Source organism: Heptranchias perlo, chromosome 2 (assembly GCF_035084215.1).
Source record: "Heptranchias perlo isolate sHepPer1 chromosome 2, sHepPer1.hap1, whole genome shotgun sequence".
NCBI classification, from domain to species: domain Eukaryota; kingdom Metazoa; phylum Chordata; class Chondrichthyes; order Hexanchiformes; family Hexanchidae; genus Heptranchias; species Heptranchias perlo.
Window position 1 is genome coordinate 112,040,625 of NC_090326.1, and position 23,681 is coordinate 112,064,305.

The 23,681-nt window shown below is 41.4% G+C and overlaps 1 protein-coding gene across 1 annotated transcript in view; it reads right to left on the reverse strand.

Moving 5' to 3' along the window:
- LOC137332346 (E3 ubiquitin-protein ligase HECW1-like) overlaps positions 1–23,681 on the reverse strand; it is a 316,523-nt gene that overhangs the window by 59,397 nt on the left and 233,445 nt on the right. The window contains exon 21 of the mRNA XM_067996100.1: positions 7,503–7,601. Coding sequence (XP_067852201.1) covers positions 7,503–7,601 — 99 coding nt within the window. The remainder of the gene's footprint in view (positions 1–7,502; positions 7,602–23,681) is intronic.

Sequence of the window (23,681 nt, forward strand, 5' to 3'; positions counted from 1 at the left end):
TGGGGTGTAACAGATACTAAAATCAGCCGATGCAGTGCAATAACATAAACTGCATCTAAAGACATAGTCAGGTCATCTGCATGTGAGATCTCAGAGAAAATTCCCTGTTTGCTTTTTGTAGTGAAATCATAAAGAATGAGTTTATAATACCATTATAACCAAGAGAGGAAATCTTTTTTTTATTTGTTCATGGGATGTGGGCGTCGCTGGCAAGGCCAGCATTTATTGCCCATCCCTAATTGCCCTTGAGAAGGTGGTGGTGAGCCGCCGCCTTGAACCGCTGCAGCCCGTGTGGTGAAGGTTCTCCCACAGTGCTATTAGGAAGGGAGTTCCAGGATTTTGACCCAGCGACGATGAAGGAATGGCGATCTATTTCCAAGTTAGGATGGTGTGTGACTTGGAGGGGAACGTGCAGGTGGTGTTGTTCCCATATGCCTGCTGCCCTTGTCCTTCTAGGTGGTAGAGGTCGTGGGTTTGGGAGGTGCTGTCGAAGAAGCCTTGGTGAGTTGCTGCAGTGCATCCTGTGGACGGTACACACTGCAGCCACAGTGCGCCGGTGGTGAAGGGAGTGACTCTTTAGGGTGGTGGATGGGGTGCCAATCAAGGTCATTGATGAAGCAGCTGAAGATGGTTGCGCCTAGGTCACTGCCCTGAGGAACTCCTGCAGCAATGTCCTGGGGATGAGATGATTGGCCTCCAACAACCACTACCATCTTCCTTTGTGCTAGGTATGACTCCAGCCACTGGAGAGTTTTCCCCCCGTTTCCCAATGACTTCAATTTTACTAGGGCTCCTTGGTGCCACACTCGGTCAAATGCTGCCTTGATGTCAAGGGCAGTCATTCTCACCTCTATGGTTCTTCTGGTTCTTCTCCAAACAAAAATAGATTTGCCAAACAATTTTTAAATGAATGTTTCAAGATCACATGATCTCACATCAGATGAGGGAGGTTGTTCTGCCAATCTTAGTTCATCCCTCCAAAAAAAATCCTCCCCATCGTTCACCTAATTGGATCTTTAATGACTCTAAGATTTTTACCTCCACTAGTTAATTTGGAGGAACAATCCAAGTGTTTCTGATTTTTTGAGTGACACCTGTCTTAATTTGTCCTTTCATCAGTTTTAGCCTCTACGCCCTTATTTTAATGTTTTGTCTTCCCTGAACTAGTGCTCTCTATTTACTTTATGTTTACCACTTAATAAGTGACTAGTGGTGTTCCACAAGGATCTGTTCTGGGGCCTCAACTATTCACTATATTAATTAATGACTTAGATTACACAATAGAGAGCCATATATCTAAGTTTGCCAATGACATAAAGATTGGTGGCCTAGTAAGTAGTGTTGGCGGGAGCATAAAATTACAAAGAGACATCGACAGATTAAGTGAGTGAGCAAAACTGTGGCAGATGGATTTCTACGCAGGTGAGTGTGAGGTCATCCATTTTGGACCAAAAAAGGATAGACCCGAGTATTTTTTAAATTGTGAAAAGCTAGGAATAGTGGAGGTCCAAAGAGATTTAGGGGTCCATGTACACAGATCACTAAAATGTAGTGGTCAGGTACAAAAAATAATCAAAAAGTCTAATGGAATGTTAGCCTTTATATCTAGAGGGCTAGAATATAAAGGGGAGGAAGTTTTGTTTCATCTATACAAAGCCCTGGTTAGACCACACCTGGAGTATTGTGTACAATCTGGGCACCGCACTTTAGAAATTATATATTGGCCTTGGAAGGAGTGCAGCGCAGATTCATCTGAATAAAACCAGGGCTCCAAGGATTAGATTATGAGGAGAGTTTACACAAACTGGGCTTGTATTCCCTGGAACATAGAAGGTTTAGGGGTGATTTGATTGTGGTTTTTAGGATTTTGAAAGGAATTATTAGGGTAGATAGAGAGAAACTTTTTCCACTGGTAAGGGAGCCTAGAACAAAGGGACATACCTTAAGATCAGAGCCAGGAGAGAAGTTAGGAAACACTTCTTCATGCAAAGGGTGGTAGAAGTGTGGAACTCTCTCCTACAAAAAGTAGTAAATGCTAGCTCAATTTATCATTTTAAAATCTGAGATCGATAGATTTTTGCTAGCCAAGGGCATTAGAGGATATGGAGCCATGATGTGTAGATGGAGTTAGGATCCAGATCAGCCATGATCTCACTGAATGGTTGAACAGACTTGAGAGGCTGGATTAACTATTCCTATTCTTATGTTCCTCATAATCTTGTTCCCTAGTTTAGAACTGTCAGTGAATTTAATCAATTAGCATTTGGTTTCTGAATCCAAGTTGTTAATGTTGATTAGAAATTGTTAGGCTCATAGCAACAATCTCTGGGCATGTCACTTATCCTTCCTCCCACCCCAAAATCATTCCCTTAACAGGTACCTTCTGCTGCTTCCTTTCCTTCGGCTAACTTCTGATCCATTTCCAGATTTAACTTTGAATTCCCACTGGCTTCAGTTTCAGGAGCAGACTTTTTTGAGTCATCTAACGCATTACAGGTGATTATGGACAATGAATGTTATCTATCTTACTTTACAATACATTTTTGGCATGCACTGGCAAATGCATTCATTATTTCTTAGGGCATTTCTTTAAAAACTCACAGTATATACCAGAATGAGAGGTGTATCAGGAGCTGTTGGCTACCACACAAATAAGATGGAAAAAGTGGATTTTCTCAGCCCATATCAGTTTTTTAAAAAAAATAACATTTGGGTGTTTCCTTACACTGATGCTCTTTTTTATTGATGAAAACCAAACACTTGAGGTTAATTATTTGTTTTCTGCAGTCCTCTCTATCACAAGTGGCTTTGAAATGCTATTAATTTTATGGGCAACAATATTCCAGGCTTTCTAGCAGGGCACCATGGTTGAGAGCTTTGCTGGTTGTGCCAACATTTTTCATTTTGATAAATTCTTTTAACAAGAATATCTAACTCAGACTCTGGTAAAACGTGGGCCGAATGTTAATTTGCTTCTAGTTGTCATTTTCTGATGTTTACTGCCGCAGCTCAATAAGTTTTAAGTTTCATTCGCTAAGGTCAAGCAGCCTATTTTCAATTATTAAAAATAAATTAAATAATCCCAACTAAAATTTAAATAATTTAAATTGACTTACCTATCAATAACTTAACTTTCCACTGCTGGTAAATTAATGCACAATATTGCAGAAAATGAAGCATAGATGTTGTGGGTCTTAATGCTGAATTAACTTAAAGCATATTTATTGGAAAAGAAACCCCTATAATGTTAGGTGGAAATATCTTCATAAATTTGAAATCAAATGTTGCATTTCCATCCCAAGGTACTTTAGCCTTAAATTCTATACAATGAACAAAAAAGACTTAATATTAGTTTTGTGAAAACCTGCAGGATCCTTAAAGGAATTCTCCTGTAATAAGCTCTTTAATGGCCTTATTTGACTTTCCTAAAGATTTTTATAGCCTGTAATAAATTTTCTAAAAGACCACTGAATCACACTAGATTTAAAAGGGGGGAGGAGGGGGAGACTATATTTAGACTGTCAGTAATTTTTATTTCAATCTATTGCTGTGTGGCAGAACAGATGTTACATATACTTTTGTTGGTATTTTTAAAGGTTTTTCCTTAAAAAGAACTTTATGTGGTAGTAATGCCCATTATAGACTAGTGGATTAAATATACAAATTGAGCTAATTATTTGAGAATGGATCCAATTAATTGAAGTCATGCTAATTATGCTGAACTTTGAAATGGCACAATCCATCGTTCAAACTGGGCTCTACTATCACCCAAGGACTTATGCTAATAAGAGTCAAGTCTTCTTTAAATATCTGAAAGAATCTGTACTATAAAATGAATACATATAGCATGCTGAAAAATATTACAGGTAAACTAAGTGTTTACTTGTATTTTAAAACTAACATCCATATCGGTATAGTTACATTCACTGCACTATTATACAGTACTTGTGAATAAATGGAAGAAAAATAAATAGAAGTTTTGTGGCTGAAATCCCAATGGGCCTATTCCGCAGAGTAGGCCGTAAATCCGCCGATTCCACCAAGCCATACGTTCCATCCCAAATTGTGGGGGCGTGGCCGATAGCAGAGTTGGGGTAGGCTGCTGACTCCTGCAAGGGCACTTCAGAAGCGCCCTCCCTGATCTGCCCTTGAAAGGCGGAGACATCCACAGCCACTCCGCCGTAGGTTTCTCGAGGCCTTTCCCGGACTTAAAAAATAGCAGTGTAACAAATATTCTGTTCCAAAGGGAGCCATTTGCAGACAACAAATGTAATTGATCCTCTCTGGCATCAATTACCCTCGTCTGCAGAGCTTTTGGGCCTCTCCAAGAGCCTCAGCTGAACTGCCCTCAACTGAGTAGAAGATCCAATGATTCCAACCCCCCGCCAACCACTGTAAAATGGCAGGACCGAAGAGATGGGATAGAATCCTGGGGGGATTGAGTTGCTCCCTTTTCTACTCCTCAATCTGGAGATCCACAGATTTCCATCTTGACCCTGACTGTAACTTTGTGGCCTTTCTGCACAATATTTGCAATGTCGCAGCAATTTTGTTCTGTACTGGAACAATATATGCAATAGTAAAAGAGTTATTAACAAAACTAGAACACTGTTTCATCAGTTTATGTTTTAGTATGATCCATGTTCTAAAACGGTTATTTTGTTCTAATCGCAGACTTGTTTGAAGGATCCTCCACAGGGCTGCACTCTGGAGCAATGGCTGCCTTCAACCATTGGAGAACCTGATCCCAGGGAAAGGTCCTCTGAGGACTCAACTGAGCTCTGAATAGCAACATACCAGGGGAAGAGCTGTTGGTTTTGTACATGTCTGGTGAGCAGATTGATGAGAGAACCAATCTGCCCCACCATTGTGCCCAACTGTATTGTGCCCTATTATGCTAGGATGTTAGTGTGCATCTGGGTCCTTCTAGCCTGGACATTGCCAGGACATTTCAATGACCTGATGAAGAATGTGTCTACCCTCCTTGAGCAGGTTTAGGATGGTGTTGTCGGTGTTAAAAGGCTTGCTTCTCTTTTATGTTAGTTGAAGCTGACCCTGCAGCTTGCATGGTATTCACCAGAGAAGGCCCTATAGAAGGGACAGATGAAGAGTTTTTCCACCACGTGGAGGCAGTGTGTGAATTCCTGTTCTTTGGTAGCATATCTTCAGTTACTACTGTTTTTTTCCACATCCCTAGTAGATTTGGTGTCCTCTTGCTCCTCATCGCTGTTGTCTGAGATGGTAATTGCTTCAGAGTTTGATTCATCAAATCTGGGTGAAGGTGACTCACCTGTGTAAATAAAAAGGATGGTGTCAAATTAGTGACTTTGGACTACATATCCATTGCAAATGCAGAAGGCTTACTGCAGTTGCCAAAAAGACATTGAATAATTTATGAAGTTCAAGTGCAGCACAGGAATATGGACACAGGAAATTCTTCATGTAAATCAATAACTTTACAAACTGATACTTACAAGCAGATTAAGAAATTATGAATAGTGCTCTCATACTATCTCTGAGTTATGAGACAATCTATTATATGTTAAAGTCCGTAGGCGGGCCACCACATTTCATTTCAAATGAATTGAAAACACTTATACTGCCTGACCTCAATGCGAAAATGAATTATGTGTTCACATACAATTTCACTACCTGTTATGCCTGTAGGTGGTGCTGTAGTAGGCCTTCAAAGTGTTAAATGTAATGTAACGTTAGCTCCAGAAACAACTGCCGCCACTGTGCATAGGAGTAGAGAGTCAACATGCATCTACACACAGAAACCATCAGATGTGTGTTCAGCAATACCATCTCCTATACCTAAAAGCAACTGAATTGTGAGCACCATTCATAAGTCAGGTACCAGTTATAGTAAACGTGTATGCAAAAGTGAAAAACAATATATTTTTTTAAAAGTGCACCCTCAGCATTACCAAAATCCAGTTGAGTCGTAGTCACTTTTCCCCTTACCCTCTGTTATTTTCTCCTCCTCCACCAACTTCAGTTCAAAATCCCTGTAGAGTTGTTTCACTGTACGGGAGCTACAATAGGCCTTAGGGTACTTGGGTTAGGCAACAAGATATCTGTCAAGATTCCAGCTCTTGCTCAGTATCCAGTGACTTTTATTAAAAATGCTTGTGTTTTGATTTTGATCAAGGGTAGCATCAGGTTCGGCTTTGATGCTCCTTTGGTGAATAGCTTACTGTGACATTCACTGATCGCTTGTACGTGAAGAATAGTTATTTTGTCGGGGCACCCTCTGCTTGAGACCATGTGCTAGCAAAGCAAAGTAGGGTATGAGAATAAACCACACCATATATAAAAAAAAGAAAAAAATACTGTGCATCACACTTACCAGATCTTGGATTCCGAGGAGGCGTGTCTCTCTTGTTGAGTAGAGTGAAATGTTTGGTAATAGTAATCATCTGCTCAGGTAAACAAATGTATTTTTAAAGACTTCACAGCTTGCTGTGATGTAGACCATTTGTTATTGTATTCCACCTTCATCTTTGACACTGTTTTGCGGTTACGGATTTGGTAATCCTGTGCACTTTGTGGAATTGTTGAACTTTTGTTGAATTTATACGTGCTGTCATAGTCTGAGCCCTCCTGTGCTCTTGGTGAACTACATTTTGTGGCAAAAAGGCATCTTTACGACAACAATTACCACTCAGGTGCAATAAAACCCAGATATCGTTGCACTTTCACCGTGATCTCCATTTTCTGCCTTTTATGGCATCACATTCATTAGCAAAGGACAAACACCTTGCTTCCACTTACCATGGAGGCATATTTAAATAATTTTAATAAAATCTGATTGGGTATCTTAATTTATTGCTGGCAATTAGTTAAAGTGTCATGGACTGGAATACTCAATGCTCATGGTTGAGTGGTAAACTTGTACACTTTCTGCCATTTATCTGTTCAAAATGACTTAACTTCAAACAGTCCAACATAACCCCCACAGCACAGCTGAAAATTAATTTGCAGTATTCACTCAGTCACTAAGTCATCATGACAAAATCTTGTAAACCTGCAAGTCCTTAACTTACTGATTCCGTAAAGATTATTATTGCTAGTGAGATCCTTTACAATAGTGATTGATGAAGCTCTGAGTGATGTCCGACGTGAAGAACCTCATAGTGGCTCTAAGGTACTCCATGTTTATATGTTTATATTGAGCAGCAGGGCAGACAGGGAACTGGAGTCATTTCAATGTTAGCTGGAGACTTTACATGCTGTGGGATCAGAGAAATGGCACCTCTGGTCTGGTTGGCCTCAAATAATGGAATGTTTATGGTTTTAAAAGCCATAAAGACTCATTCGTTTTTTAAAAAAAGTGTTTATTACAGGGTTATAATTTTCATAAACTGACTATAATGCCATCAAAGAACCTTACTCTGAAATATATTCCGATAATATTTATTCTGAAGCAATATCTAAGCAGTGCAATGGTACATCAATCTGCCAGCTGTGTATGCAGTTTGGAAGGAGTGTACACTTACAGCCTTAGTAGTGCCTTATAGAAGGGTCTGGTGAAGAAGGCATCTAGCAGGTACTGATGAATCAGAGCAAGGCCCAGGATACGGCCACTGAACCTGAACCTGAAAGGAAAAGAATATTTACAGTGAGAAATGAAATGATTTCATAAGTAACCAATTTATGTAGTATTTGTTAATGATAGATTAGCTACTTCTGCCAAATTAATCTAAGTTTAAAAGCTGCCCCTATTATAGATGATGCACCAAGTCGGCACTTCAAATATATTGGAGCGGTATGATATGGGTTCGTACCCAGTCAAGCATGCTATTAGGGGACAGCACAGAGCAGAGGCCCAGCACTTCCTACAGAGAACGAGGGAGACAAACATAGAGGGGCCTATCACTTTAGGTTATTCTCATGGACCTACTAGATTTGAATAAAGAATGGCATTTGGGGTGACCTGAAATTTGGTTTGCTTTCCATCCTCTTGGCCTGAAGCTGGCTGATCTGTGACATGCAAAAAATTAGACTTTTTAATGCTTTCCTTAAAAATGTAATGAAGGTGGGTGAAAATAGAGTGGTGATCCCACCACTTTGCCAAGACCACTATTTCTGATGTGGGTGGGTTGAAAGGTCTGCAGCTGTCCATCTCTACGTCAGACAGGACAAACGCAATAGATTCACTACTGCATCAGTTACTGGAAGTGACCAGATGACTGGACAGATGCTGACAGAGCTAGCTAAGTGAATGGATACTGCATTATTTAAAAGAAAAATTCATCTGCTGGCTTAGACGAATATTTTCACCAGGTGATTGATATTAGTGTTCTTATAAGATTAGGAAAACTCCTGTGAAAATTTTACCCTTGGTGTTTGTGTCCAGCAGAATAAGGGTTAAAACTCCAATTAATGAATTCCATGCACTAAATACATCGTACATTAATACATAATTTTATATAAAAAGGAAAATTGTGTAGAAGAAAGGTTTTCCAACTAAAATATACTAAAATAAATGGAACATATGTTGGGAGTAGATGCTTCATGAAAAAGAACACTACTCCTGTCTGGATGGGTTGAGAAAAAAAGTTGAGTTCAGAGCTCAATGAAGGTGTGAAGCACCAAAATAAACATTTGTTGTACAAAACGTATCAGTGTTTGCTCATGTGGAGGGTAAACATCGACACAGACTGGTTGGGCCAAATGGCCTGTTTCCACGTTGTAACTTCTATGTATTTCTATGACTCGTGTAAGCATATGCAGACAGTAGCCAACTTCATAACACCATCTACACCACTGAGCTGAAAAACGGCATGGCCACGTATACTAACTAGTAAATTTACACCATGCTGATAGGAATGAATGGGGACATTGCTATAGGAAGTGTCTCACTGCAATGTCCTGTGTGGTGTTCTAGTAAGGACAGTGGCATGTCTAAACTGCACTTCCACAGTTTGTTATTCATCTGCATGAAACAGGGCTGTCGAAAAGGATATGTTCTAGTGACATTTATGGGAAAAATTTGTGTGAAAACACAAATAATTCATTTTTTTTGAGTATTTACAGGAATAGAAAAATTAAAAGCATCATCCTGGAATGTGAAGCTTTAATTGCAAAATTACAGCATTGCACTTTCTGACTTGCCACTTCCAGTTTTTGTTCACACCAGTGGAATGAATTACAACTGATCCTATAAAATTGAAAGCAAGTTAATAGTAAACTTTTAAATATTTGCTTTACTTGTATTACATGCCACACTTAAAAATCCATTCAACAAAAGAAAGGGTCAATAGTAACCTTTACCCCACTGAATATGGAGGGAAGCCATATGATTAGCACAAGCGCTGAGACTAGAACTAGAGGTAATTTTACAAATTTGAGCTCCTGGCATGGTGCTTCACCCACTGGGAGCGTATTTTGGGAATGTGGGCACAATTTTAATAGATGAAAAATGGTGGGGAGTATGTGCCCAAATTCCCAATGTGTGCTCCTGGTGGGCGAAGCTCCATGGCAAATATATAGATTATCCCCTCACTATTTTAGGGGCTGGATAAGCTATTTCCACTGTCAGTAGAATTTTAAAGAGAAGGCGTTTTACCAGGTACCCACCACACTGAAGTATTTGTAATGAGAAAACATCATTCATTTGACTGTCCCAAACTCCCCATCACGCACCAGAACTATACCCCTAACACTTCAGATTCCAGCAGCAACTAGTGAGATTGGCTACCAGAATTCTTGTTCATTGATCTCATATGGTCCATGATAAGTTATGAGACTTTTATTACAGGATTTTTAAAAACTAAAATCACTATTCAAATTGTTCTAATCTGTGCTCTGTCAATGCTCTTATTCATAAGCAGAAAGGTGTGGCTCATACTCTGACTCACCTTCATTACACTAAGAGGATGGATTACTCCACTAATTACAAACAATATTTATTGTACTTCTAGTCTATGAAATAGTCTCAAAGTTAATTCCAAAAAAATCTGGGCAAGGAAATGTTTTCCCGTATTTGTATCATTCTGACCTGTGATCCCTTTTCACAAACGCAGTATTATAGTTTCACCAATGTTTGCAAGGAAAGGAAAATTTTGAACAAAAGCTAATTGGGATTCATTAACCCACCCACCTCTTTCTGCAATGACAGTTTATTATTTATTTATAATAATTATAAGTTCCCCACCCTGAGTTGTGTTCAACAGTATGTTATGAAATCATTGATGTATCTAGGAAAGTGAACAAAAAGATTTTTGACACTGTAACTAATAGGTGGTGAATAATGATTCCAACAGCACAAATCAATCATTTCATTATCCTTTCTTGGGACCCAACAGAATGTGGGAAAGACAGTGGGTCAGCTTTGTACATGACTTTAGTAGTTTGCAATAAAGTATGAGTTTCAGAATGTGGATCATGAACTCCAAGTGCAGATTTTCCAAGATTGTACTTCAAAGAAACTTTGTCAACAGAAATGAGAGAAATAAGAGCAAATTTTCCGAGGTTCCACCAATGGCGCAGAGCTTCAAAGGCAATGGGCAAGCATTAAGAAAAGACCACAGCTGTTTGTGTCTGATCCATTTGAGAAGGAGATGAAGACAATCCAACACATCAGGGAGGGACAGCGGTTTATGGAGGGAGAGTTTGAGAGGATAGTCACACTAATGAGAGACAGGTAGCAGGTAATGGCAGAGGAAAGATGCACGGTTGTCCGAAAGATGAGGAAAGGCAGGAAGGAAAGAATAAAACGGGAGTGGCCAGAGCAACTTATGCTGTCACACAGATTTGAAGATTTTGTTACACAGATTTCTCCTCTGGAGAAAATGAGGACTCTAGAAAGGGCCATTAAATAAATATCAATGGCACCAACAAACAGGAGATTGTTTGGGTGGTGGGGGGGGGGGCGGCGGAGTTGTGGAGATTAGCAACACAGCTGGACATGCAGTGATCGCAGATTCAATAGTTAGAGCGGCAGACAACAATAATAACTTGCATTTATATCATGCCATTATCATAGTAAAATGTCCTAATACGCTGCACAGCGAAGAGCAACAGTTCCGGATGCTTTTTTGTCTCCTAGTTACTAGGACATTTTGAGTAAAATAGAAAAGATAGGGCATTGGAAGGGAGAGCAACCAGTCATCATGACCCATGTGGTAGCCAATGAAGTAGATAAAGAAAGGCTTGAAATCCTGCAAAATGAATTTAGGGGATTACGAAACAAGTTACGGAGCTGATAATCTCTCAGCCATGTGCTAGAATAGGAAGGACAGGAAGATTAAGGAAATCAATGCATAGCCAAAAGAGTGGTGCCAGGATGAGGGATCCACCATCTATAAGAGCTACATTGGAACATGGAGGGTGATAATGTACTGGCAAAACAGTTAAATAGGGAAGTGGCGAGATATATAAACTAGGAAGGAGGTGGGGCTGAGAAAATAAAATCATCCAGGATCAGCTCATCAGAGGAGGGAGAAATAGGGAAGGATAATATTCATGCAGAAAAGAAATGGATTAGAGGAATAAAACATCATTTAGAAAGGCACAGATTAATCAAGGACAGTCAGCATGGATTTGTTAAGGGAAGGTCGTGTCTGACTAACTTTATTGAATTTTTTGAGCAGGTAACAAGGAGGGTCGATGAGGGTAGCATGTTTGATATAGTCTATTTGGATTTTAGCAAGGCTTTTGACAAGATCCTACATGGCAGACTGGTCAGAAAAGTACAAGCCCATGGGACCCAAGGGAAAGTAGCAAGTTGGATCCAAAATTGGCTCAGTGGCAGGTAGCAAAAGGTAATGGTCAACGGGTGTTTCCAGAGGGGTTCCGCAGGGCTCAGCACTAGGTCCATTGCTTTTGTAGTATATATCAATGATTTAGACTTAAAGGGGGAATGATTAAGAAGTTTGCAGATGATACAAAAGTTAGCCGTGTGGTTGATAGTGAGGAAGAAAGCTGTAGACTGCAGGCAGGTATCAATGGACTGGTCAGTGGGCAGAAAAGTGGCAAATGGAATTCAATCCGGAGAAGTGTGAAGTAATGCATTTGGGGAGGGCAAACAAGGCAAGGGAATACACAATAAACGGGAGGATACTGAGAAGTGCAGAGGAACAGAGGGACCTTGAAGTGCATGTCCACAGATCCCTGAAGGTAGCAGGACAGGTAGATAAGGTGGTTAAGAAGGCATACGGAATATTTGCCTTTATTAGCCAAGGCATAGAATATAAGAGGAGGGAGGTTATGCTAGAACTGTATAAAACACTAGTTAGGCCACAGCTTGAGTACTGCTACAGTTCTGGTCACCACATTACAGGAAAGATGTGATTGCACTAGAGAGGGCACAGAGGAGATTTACGAGGACGTTGCCAGGACTGGAGAATTTTAGCTATGAGGAAAGATTGGATAGGCTGGGATTGTTTACTTTTGAACAGAGGAGGCTGAGGGGAGATTTAATTGAGGTGTATAAAATTATGAGCGGCCTAGATAGAGTGGATTGGAAGGACCTATTTCCCTTAGCAGAGAGGTCAATAACCAGGAGGCATAGATTTAAAGTAATTGGTAGAAGGATTAGAGGAGAGTTGAGGATAAATTTTTTCACCCAGAGGAAGTGGGGGACTGGAACTCACTGCAGAGGCAAAAACCCTCATCACATTTAACAAGTACTTGGATATGTCCTTGAAGTGCTGCAACCTATGAGGCTACAGACCAAGAGCTGGAAAGTGGGATTAGGCTGGATGGCTCTTTATCAGCCGGCACAGACACGATGGGCTGAATGGGCTCCTTCTGTGCCATAATTTTCTATGATTCTATGAAAAGGAGTAGTGTTAAAGAAAATCAAATAAAGGCTGAAATGCATATATTGCAATGGCCAAAGTTTGGGAAATAAACTGGGGGCTTGAAGCAATTATTTTAGAGGAAGATCCAGAATTAGTAGCATAAATAGAAGCCTGGCTGCAAACCAGACAAGGATAGAAATTAAACATATTGGGGTATAATATATTTAGGAAGGATAGAAAAATAAGAAAGGAGGTGGAGTGGCGGTATTGGTAAAATAGGGAATACATGCTGTAGAGAAGGATGATGTAGAAAAGGAAAGGGTACAGGCAGTCAATATAGTTGGAGCTCAAAGATAAAACAGGGCTTGGTAAGTCAGTAGGGGTGTACTACAGACCTTCAAATTATAGGAAGGAAATGGAAGAGGAAAGCTGCTGTCAGATTAGAGAGATGGGTAGGAATTACAAAATGAAGGAGATTTTAATTATCCACTTATCGATTGGGACAGAGAGGGAGTAAATGGAGAAAAGAGAGTGGAATTCCTAAAGTGTGTACAGGAATCCTTCCTCAAGAAGTATATTAGTCAGCCTACAAGGGCGGAGGCATTGCTAGTTCTGGTTCTGAGTAATGAAAGAGATCAGGTAGATGAGCTAAATGTTGGAGTAGTGACCTCAATAAGACCCAACTAGAAAGGGAAAATGTCAGTCAACAACTAGAATACCAGATTGGATTAGGGCAGATTTTAGAAAGATGAGGGGTGAGCTGAGGTGAGGTGGAAGAAGAAATTGGCAGACAGGGCCGTACAGTGGGATGCTTTATAAAAAGTGATTGTAAAGGTACAGAGTAAATACATTCCATTAAAAAAGAAAGAAACTAGTAATTTCAGGATGCCATGAAAAAGTAAAAAGATTAGAAAGCAATTAAAATTAAATAAGATGGCCTACAAAGTCTGCAAGAATAAGAATAATGAGAAAAAACTAAAGGAAAATATGTGAAAATAAAAGAGGTTAATAATAGGATATAGAGAGCTAAGAGGAAGTATGACTCAAAAATTTCAAAAAACATCAAAAGGAACAGTGAAGTCTTTTACAAGTACATTGGTAAAAAGGCGAGACCCCTGAGAGGACATGATTGTCAATTTGTAGATGATGAAATGGCAGAGGTATTTAATAAGTGCTTTTCTTTGGTCTTTAATGAAAAGAAGGATATCAGAGAGGAGGTGAATCCTGAAGTGGTCGAGAGAAGTTGAACAATACAATGATGATAAAAGGAAAATTTTAAATAAGTTAGTTAGGCTAAAGGAAGAGAAAGCACCAGAGTCCAACTTGATATATCTTGGGATCATGAGAGAGGAAATTGCCGAGGGCATAAAATTATAGTCCTGATTTTAATTTGAGATGTGAATCGGGCGGGCAAACTGTCCTGACCTTGGCAGCGTGAGGCCTGGGCGATTTTAATTCTTGGGCCTCAGTGCATGCTGCCTGTCAGTTTCCCGCCCGAACCTGGCAGGTGGGAGTACAATGTCGGATGTTAGGAGGCTGCCGCTGGGGACCAAAGGAACGGTCCCTGACACTCAGGTAAGTCACGGGGAGGGGGCTTCAGGAGGGCTCGTGATTAGTGGGGAAGGGGGAGTCCAGGGGCAGGGTGGGGGGGGGGGGGGGAAGGAATACTCCTTCTGGGCCCACAAAGAAAGTCAAAAAATGTTGGGTCACTTCTGGCCTTAGCTCTTCTTCCCGCTAGGTTGATCTGGTGGGAAAGCTACAACAGTTTCCCCGTTCAGGCCCATGGTTAAAATAGCAGTTGGATCCCGATGACTTAATCGGAGCACAATTTGCATATTTAAAGAAGGATGCCACCAGTCATCAGCAAATTGATGGAAGGTGTCGTCGACAGTGCTATCAAGTGGCACTTACTCACCAATAATCTGCTGACCGATGCTCAGTTTGGGTTCCGCCAGGACCACTCGGCTCCAGACCTCATTACAGCCTTGGTCCAAACATGGACAAAAGAGCTGAATTCCAGAGGTGCGGTGAGAGTGACTGCCCTTGACATCAAGGCAGCATTTGACCGAGTGTGGCACCAAGGAGCCCTAGTAAAATTGAAATCAATGGGAATCAGGGGGAAAACTCTCCAGTGGCTGGAGTCATACCTAGCACAAAGGAAGATGGTACTGGTTGTTGGAGGCCAATCATCTCAGCCCCAGGACATTGCTGCAGGAGTTCTTCAGGGCAGTGTCCTTGGGCCAACCATCTTCAGCTGCTTCATCAATGACCTTCCCTCCATCATAAGGTCAGAAATGGGATGTTCGCTGATAATTGCACAGTGTTTAGTTCCATTCGCAACCCCATAGATAATAAAGCAGTCCATGCCCACATGCAGTAAGACCTGGACAACATCCAGGCTTGGGCTGATAAGTGGCAAGTAACATTCATGCCAGACAAGTTCCAGGCAATGACCATCTCCAACAAGAGAGAGTCCAACCACCTTCCCTTGACATTCAACGGCATTACCATCACCGAAACCCCCACCATCAACATCCTGGGGGTCACCATTGACCAGCCACATAAATACTGTGGCTACAAGAGCAGGTCAGAGGCTGGGTATTCTGCAGCGAGTGGCTCACTTCCTGACTCCCCAAAGCCTTTCCACCATCTACAAGGCACAAGTCAGGAGTGTGATGGAATACTCTCCACTTGTCTGGATGAGTGCAGCTCCAACAGCACTCAAGAAGCTCGACACCATCCAACACAAAGCAGCCCGCTTGATTGGTACCCCATCCATCACCCTAAACATTCACTCCCTTCACCACCGGCGCACCGTGCTACAGTGTGTACCATCTATAGGATGCACTGCAGCAACTCACCAAGGCTTCTTCAACCGCACCTCCCAAACCCGCAACCTCTACCACCTAGAAGGACAAGGGCAGCAGGCACATGGGAACAACACCACCTGCACGTTCCCCTCCAAGTCACACACCATCCCGACTTGGAAATATATCGCCATTCCTTCATCGTCGCTGGGTCAAAATCCTGGAACTCCCTTCCTCACAGCATTGTGGGAGAAACTTCACCACACGGACTGCAGCGGTTCAAGAAGGCGGCTCACCACCATCTTCTCAAGGGCAATTAGGGATGGGCAATAAATGCTGGCCTTGCCAGCGACGCCCACATCCCACGAACGAATAAAAAAAAAATTTCAAGCGGGTGTCCTTCTCACCTGCTCAAAGAGCAGATTAAAATTGGAGCCTGTGGCAAGAGAGTGGGACATCAAGGAGTCCCACAGGCAATTTTAAATTTCCACCCGCCCGGTTTCTGCCTGATGGGCAGGGTTAAAATCGCTCCTTATATTTCAGGACCCTACTATCTGCGGATATGTGCCAGAGGACTGGAGAGTAACCAATATAGCACCCATTTTTAAAAAGAGAAACACAGCTAATGCAGGCAACCACAGGCCAGTTAGCTTAATATCTGTGCTAGTGAAATTTTAGAGTCTCTAATTAAAGATGAAATTCCCGTGTGTCTAGATGAAGTGAAAATAGTTAGAAGTAGTGAGGAAAGATTTCAAAAGGGAAGATCATTCATGGCAAAACCTCATCATTCTTTGAGGAGACAACAGCCATGGCTGATGGGGGAAATGCAGTGGGTGTGGTGTACATGGAGGTTAGGAAAGCCTTTGAGAAGTTATTGCATGGAAGATTAATAGGGAAGATTAAGGGGTATGGAATTAGAGGGGCGATAACAAGCTGGATTAACAATTGGTTAGAAGGGAGAAAACAGAGTGTAGAGTGCCCATTTTAACCCCCGTGCCCAATGAGAATGGGACAACTCCTTTTGGCTCCACAAAAATTAGTTGCACAACTTTTTAGTTCGGGGTTTTCTGAGCGACCTTCAGCAGTCCCTTCAATGGCTGCTGGTTTGGCCGCTCATCACTCATTTCCATCAAAATTGCACTGGTGTCCTACATACGGCATAGGACCTCGACACAAATATTTCAATACAGCCTGTTTCGGGCAGGGGTGCTGGCAGCCTTCGAGGCTCTCTTGAAAATATAGTCAGGTGGGTTTTGGGCAGCAAGTGAGCAATAGGTTTTAAAAAAAAATCGTCTGCCTACAGTCCCGTTCAAGCTGAAAATTGGGGCGGTAGACAGAGAAATTTACCCCTGCTGTTTTTATAAAGCTAGGTTGTCAAATATATTTAGATTCTTGAAGCATGTTGCTATAGCTTTCACCACAGACTTCCTCCAGTAACCTATAATTTAATTTAGAATCAGATAATGGGAGATCCTGAATTCCAATCTCAATTTCAATCTTGCTAATCATTCAGACTCAGTTCCCCTCACCGACTAAGTTTTGTCAGCTTTTTGGCTCAGTTGCCAGATGGAGCCCTTCATTGGACTGCCATTTCGGGTAGGGAGGATGAAGAAAAAGACTGAATGGGCAGTATCAATTGAATATTTAATGAGAGCATATCACCTCCCTGGTGAATTGTTGGGCAGGCTCAGATCCTGAAACAGACAGCTCCATAGGTAAGTTGTAATGCTGCTATCTGGTGCTGCAGAAGGCACTTTAACTCAAGATCCAGCCCCTTTAAAATGGAATGAAAATTAAATATTGCTAAGTCCTTCAATATACTTCTCAATCTATATGTTATCTAACTGTGATCTAATTGTAAGCTACTTTTAGAAAAGTGTGGTGGCTGAAAGCCATGTTCTAACAGTGGACTTATTGTGCTGGCTGTACAGCTGTTTCCATGTTGGCAACAAAGAGTAGCTGTTGAACACATTTAAACTCTCATATATGCGCTTGTGTTGAAGTGCGATTCTTTCAGCAACAAACTGTTAGAAGGAAACCATCTCAATAGGCGTACAGTATGAGCCTAGTCAAGCTAGACAAGTGAAAATGCTTCATGAGCTCAGCGTGGATTCCGTGCCTCTCCAACATGCTGCTGACACGTCTTTGTCTGAACTGAAAATTTTTGTTTATGCTGAACTGAAAATTTTTGTATCCATTTAGAAAAGGAAGAAAAATAAAACAAACAAAACAAAAACACACACACACTGGAGCAGAAGCATGCTGTGAAGTTCTTTTTTCAACTTAAGAGTAGTTGCAATTTAAATCACATTTTGTATTTGCTGCCTAAATTATTACAATTCTGGATTTCCTTTCCATATTGTCAGTTCTGGCCGACTGTGTATTTACTGGCATGCCACGTACACATTTACAGCACTGTACAAAAGTGTATTCCAGGTATCCCTTACGTTATCTGTGTGAAATGTCATTTCAAAGTAATCCAATGCAAACATTAAAACCTCCCTGAGGAATGATAGTTCAACTGCATTTCAATGATCTGGAGGTGGTGTAGGGTGTGGGAACTCAGGCTGACTTTTTCCTTTTCATAGACTAGGTATGTTGAAACCAATTATTTTTAACATTCCCACTGTCACTCTGGCTGAGATTAGATGATTCATCACACACCAGGATTGTGGTTAGAACACTCCTGGTTTATATGACTCAGTACCACACACCCAGCGCAGCTACTGTTGGGGAGTGAATGCAAAACTCGTTGCAACTAATGAAACATAAAAGTACAACAGGAGATTTTATAAATAAATACCATACAGCATTTCCCATCACTGATTATGGATATAAAATTTAACAGATCGCTACCATCAGGAAAAAGTATTTGTCAAAACTTCTTCATTGTTTCCATACAAATGATTCCTTTGAAATTCATTATCATGTTGCATGTAGCATCCTCATATCAAAAATAACTCACTTCTTTACTGCCCCCTTAAAGAACAAAAAAAAGTTTTCCAAACATTCTTTCACATTGATAGAAGGGTGAATTTTCCACCCAGTTGCACCCACGTTGGCTGCTTAAAGTCAAAGATGGGGATTGCAGTTATAAGAGGAAAACACTCTCACCAGATCTCTGCCCATTCAGCATAGCCTGACAACTTTTGGCAGTACTGATTCGGGCTGCCACCTCCTGCCAGACATGTTACCCTGCTATCCTCTGCTGAGGGTGTCCTGTTAGTTGAAAACAAGATTGTCCAGATCAGTGGGACTGCTCTTGTTTGGTTCCAATCTTACCTACTCAATCATAGCCAGAACATTTCCTACGACAGCTTCTCTTCCCACCCCCACCTCTGGAGTTTCCCAAAGATCTATCCTTGGACCCTTCCTATTCCTCATCTGCATGCAGCCTCTTGGCGACATCAAAGACATGGCATCAGGTTCCACATGTAAATTGAAGAAACCCAGCTCTATCTCTCTACCACCTCTTTCGATCACTCTATTGCCTTTGTGTTATCAACCTGCTCGTCTGACACCCAGTCATGGATGAGCATTTCCTCCAGTTAAACATTGGAAAGACTAAAGCCATTGTCTTCGGCCCTCCTCCCACTAACTCCGTTCTCTTGCCACCAATTCCATCCCCCTCTCCAGCCATTTTCTCAGGTTGAAGCCAACTGTTCGCAACCTCGGCTATTTGACCCCAATCTGAGCTTCTGACCCCGTATCCTCTCCATTACAAAGACTGCTTACTTCCACCTCTGTAGCAACGCCTGTCTCTTTAGTGAAGCTGCACAGAAAACTGACACAGGAAGAAAATGTTGAGCATTTTAAACTGAAGCACTTTCTCCAAGAATGTTTCCATGCTCTGGTTTGCAGGTTTCTCTGGCGCTATTGCCAATAACACTCTTACTGCCTGGCAGAAAGCGTGGTTCAGGCCAGGCGAGTTGGACAATATCACTTCTCCGCGGGCCCCCCCCCAACTGTATTCACACACTCTCGTGCCTTGGCTCTATTTGATGCTTTATCTACAGGCCAGTCTGAGAAATAAAACTTAAGCACCAAAGGTGAGTGAGCTCAAGAATGAGCGAGAAGCTGTTTAAAGATTAAATATTATTACATGTATGGAATGCCACCAGATAAAAAGGAGGTAAAAAAACTGCCTGGAAATTTGAAACAATAGTAGAAAATGCTGGGAATATGCAGTAGGTCTGTCAGCATCTGTAAAGGGAGAAAAAATAGATTTACATTTTGGATGAAGTTCCTTCATCATAACTGCCAGTTCTGACGGTGTCTCCACCTGAAATGTTAGCCTAACTTTTCAGATAGCAATGGATCTGCTGTCTATTTCCAGGATTTTTAACTTTTATTTTAATATGGAATCAAATGTTCATATCCGTTGCATTTCCATTTTTAGAAAATTATCACATACATTCGCCATTTCAAGTTATGGTCAGGAGAAACTGAATCATTCTAAATCAGAGCCAGCCATAAATATAGACATAATTTAGTCTGATGGCTGGGGACAGATATAAATCAGCTTTTTGTGCGGGAGAGATCAGTCGAAATGCTGTTTTTTTAAAAAATGGAGGCCACAGCTCCCAAACGGCCTTAGTGAGACATTAATAAAGGCCTCTGTTTCTTTATATTGATCATATCTAGTATACAGAGGCCAGGTCGCTCTTCAAATTTCCAGGAAAAGTTCTGTTTATTTAAAGAGACTCGCAATTATCTTAAAAAGGTCAGGTTAAATTCCCTGTCAGGAGACTGGAATTTTTGACATCTGTCATCCATTTCCAAACATTCACTGTGAAGACAGGTATTCATTTCCAGCTCCACTACCTAATTAATTGCTGGATGGAGAGGTTGAGGCCTTTATTCCCAGTTTCCTGACTCTGAGTAAAGTTCACATTTAGAGTCATTGAATGGACTACACTGGAACGGTGCTATCAAGAGACACTCGACAGATGATGGTCAGTATTAGATTCGAGTCTGAAGAACACCTTTTACCCTTTCTCTCTATTAGTGACTCTGATTTTGTGAGCTGTTAGAATGTCAGGATTTGCTGATCATGACTAAGGGGGTGAATTTCACAAGTAAACTTTTACAACATTTCCATACAATACACAGAGTTAATAATAACATGACTGCATAACTGATAGAGATTCAGAAGTAATTTCACATTTAGAAGGCTGGGCTATTCTACAGTACTATATAAAAGGGTACCATCATCAAAAGTTTTCAATAGTTATGTCATCTGCAATGCGGAAACACCATTTTGGTCACTGATTCATTCTCTCAGGCAGCTTCTTTCCAGGCTGAAAAGCCCATCACTCTAGTCGTTCCTCATATCTCAAGACTCCTGAAACCAAGGATCAGTCTTGTGATTTTTCTCTGCACTGCCTCCAGTGCTTGAATGTCTCCCTTGCGTCTCGTGCCCATAACAACTTGCATTTATAGAGCACCTTTAGCATTGTAAATATTTGACACTGAGCCACATAAGGAGATATTAGGATAGGTGACCAAAAGCTTGGTCAAAGAGGCAGGTTTTAAGTAGCAGGTTGAAAGGAGGAGAAATGGGTAGAGAGGCGGAGAGGTTTAGTGAGGCAATTCCAGAGCTTAGGGCCTCGGCAGCTGAAGGCACGGCCGCCAATGGTGAGGTGATGGAAATTGGGGATGCGCAAGAGGCCAGAATTGGAGGAGTGCAGAGATCTTGGTGGGTTGCAACTGGATGCAGTGCTCAAGGTGTGGTCTGACCAGAGCATTATACAGTTTGATTATGATTTCCTCTGACTTATATTCAACTGTTTTGGCCATTTAGTTCAACATTCTATTCACTTTGTTGATTGCTGCTCTGTAATGGTTGGACATGTTGTGCGTTGAGTCTACCAAGACTCCTAGATCTCTTTTAATCTCATCCTTAACTATTTCCAAACCATTCATGGACTACATGTGTTCTTTATTTTACCTTCCTAAGTGCAGTGCTTTGTATTTGTCTGCATTAAATTTCACCTGTCATTGACATGCCCACATAGTTATTTTGCTCAACTCACACTGTAATTTTTGAGCTGCTTCCTCTGATTCCATTTCCCCTCTCGTTAGGTATTATCAGCAAATGTAATCACTTTGCATCGAGTTTCTGAGTCTAGGTCATTTATATAAGTGAGAAACAGTGGAGTCCCAGCGCGGAGTGCTGGTAAGTATTTTACCTTTAAAGGTGTTATTGAACTAACTAGGCTAATCTATTTGCTTTAGTTGTTCCCTTATTTCAGTAAATTTAGCCTTTTTAAAGTTATATGCCAGGCTTCTGGCCTTGGGTATACCTTACTCCCAGATTGTTGGTTAAGCATTATTTTACTACAGCTGCTATTCTCCAGGGGTGCGACGACTTCCATTTTCTGTGCATAGCCTGGATCTTTTGCAAATACCATGTCAAGATGAGCACTGCCCCATGCTACTTCCTTGATGCACTGAGTCATAAAACAGTCGTGCATTACATTTACCAACTCTGAATCTAAAGTACTTGGGTTTTCCCAGTATATATTTGACTGATTGAAGTCGTCCTTTAAAATAATTTTCCTGTTCTCCCACAACCTTCCTATCTCTTCATAGAGCAATTTATCCTCCATCTTATGCCGACCTGGGGGTCTGTAGCACATTCCTAGTGTTAGGTTGGATTTCTTTTGCACTAGAGATCAAGTGCAATATTCTGGTGCTGTAGTATCTGCCTCATTTATTTTGTGGAGCAGATCACACAGCACTGGCATGAACAGACAAACAACTATACTTGTATAAGCTTGTACAGATGTACAGTTGTCTCAACCCATGGCTTAATTTCTGGCTACTGATCTCCCCGGTAGCTGGGAGAGGTCAGTATAGGCCAAAAGCTGCATGGGCACAAAAAAATGGCAACTTGTAGCAACAACCGTGAGTGTTTAGAAACATAGAAACATAGAAAATAGGAGCAGGAATAGGCCATTTGGCCCTTCGAGCCTGCTCCACCATTCAATATGATCATGGCTGATCCTCTATCTCAATACCATATTCCTGCTCTCTCCCCATACCCCTTGATGCCTTTTGTGTCTAGAAATCTATCTATCTCCTTCATAAATATATTCAGTGACTTGGCCTTCACAGCTTTCTGGGGTAGAGAAATCCACAGGTTCACCATCCTCTGAGTGAAGAAATTTCTCCTCAGCACAGTCCTAAATGTCCTACCCCATATCCTGAGACCATGACCCCTCGTTCTAGACCCCCCAGCCAGGGGAAACATCCTCCCTGCATCTAGTCTATCTAGCCCTGTCATAATTTTATACGTTTAAACGAAATCCCCTCTCATTCTTCTAAACTCGAGTGAAAACAGGCCTAGTCAACCCAATCTCTCCTCAGACGACAGTCCTGCCATCCCAGGAATCAGTCTGGTGAACCTTCGCTACGCTCCCTCTATGGCAAGTATATCCTTTCTTGGGTAAGGAAACCAAATCTGCACACAATACTCCAGGTGTAGTCTCACCAAGGCCCTGTATAACTGCAGTGAGACATCCTTGCTCCTGTACTCAAATCCTCTTGCAATGAAGGCCAACGTACCATTTGCCTTCCTAACTGCTTGCTGCACCTGCATGTTTGCTTTTAGTGACTGGTGTACAAGGACACCCAGGTCCCTTTGTACATCAACATTTCCCAATCTATCACCATTTAAATAATACTCTGCCTTTCTGTTTTTCCTCCCGAAGTGGATAACTTCACATTAATCACGTTATACTGCATTTGCCTTGTATTTGCCCACTTGTCTAAATCGCCTTGAAGCCACTTTGCATCCTCCTCACAACTCACAATCCCACCTAGTTTTGTGTCATCAGCAAACTTGGAAATATTACATTTGCTTCCCTTATCCAAATCATTGATATATATTATGAATAGCTGGGGCCCAAGCACTGATCCCCGGGATACCCCACTAGTCACCGCCTGCCACCCCGATAAAGATCCATTTATTCCTGCTCTCTGTTTCCTGTCTGTTAACCAATTTTCAATCCATGCCAGCATATTACCCACAATCCCATGTGCTTTAATTTTGCACACTAACCTCTTATGTGGGACTTTATCAAAGGCCTTCTGAAAATCCAAATAAACCACATCCACT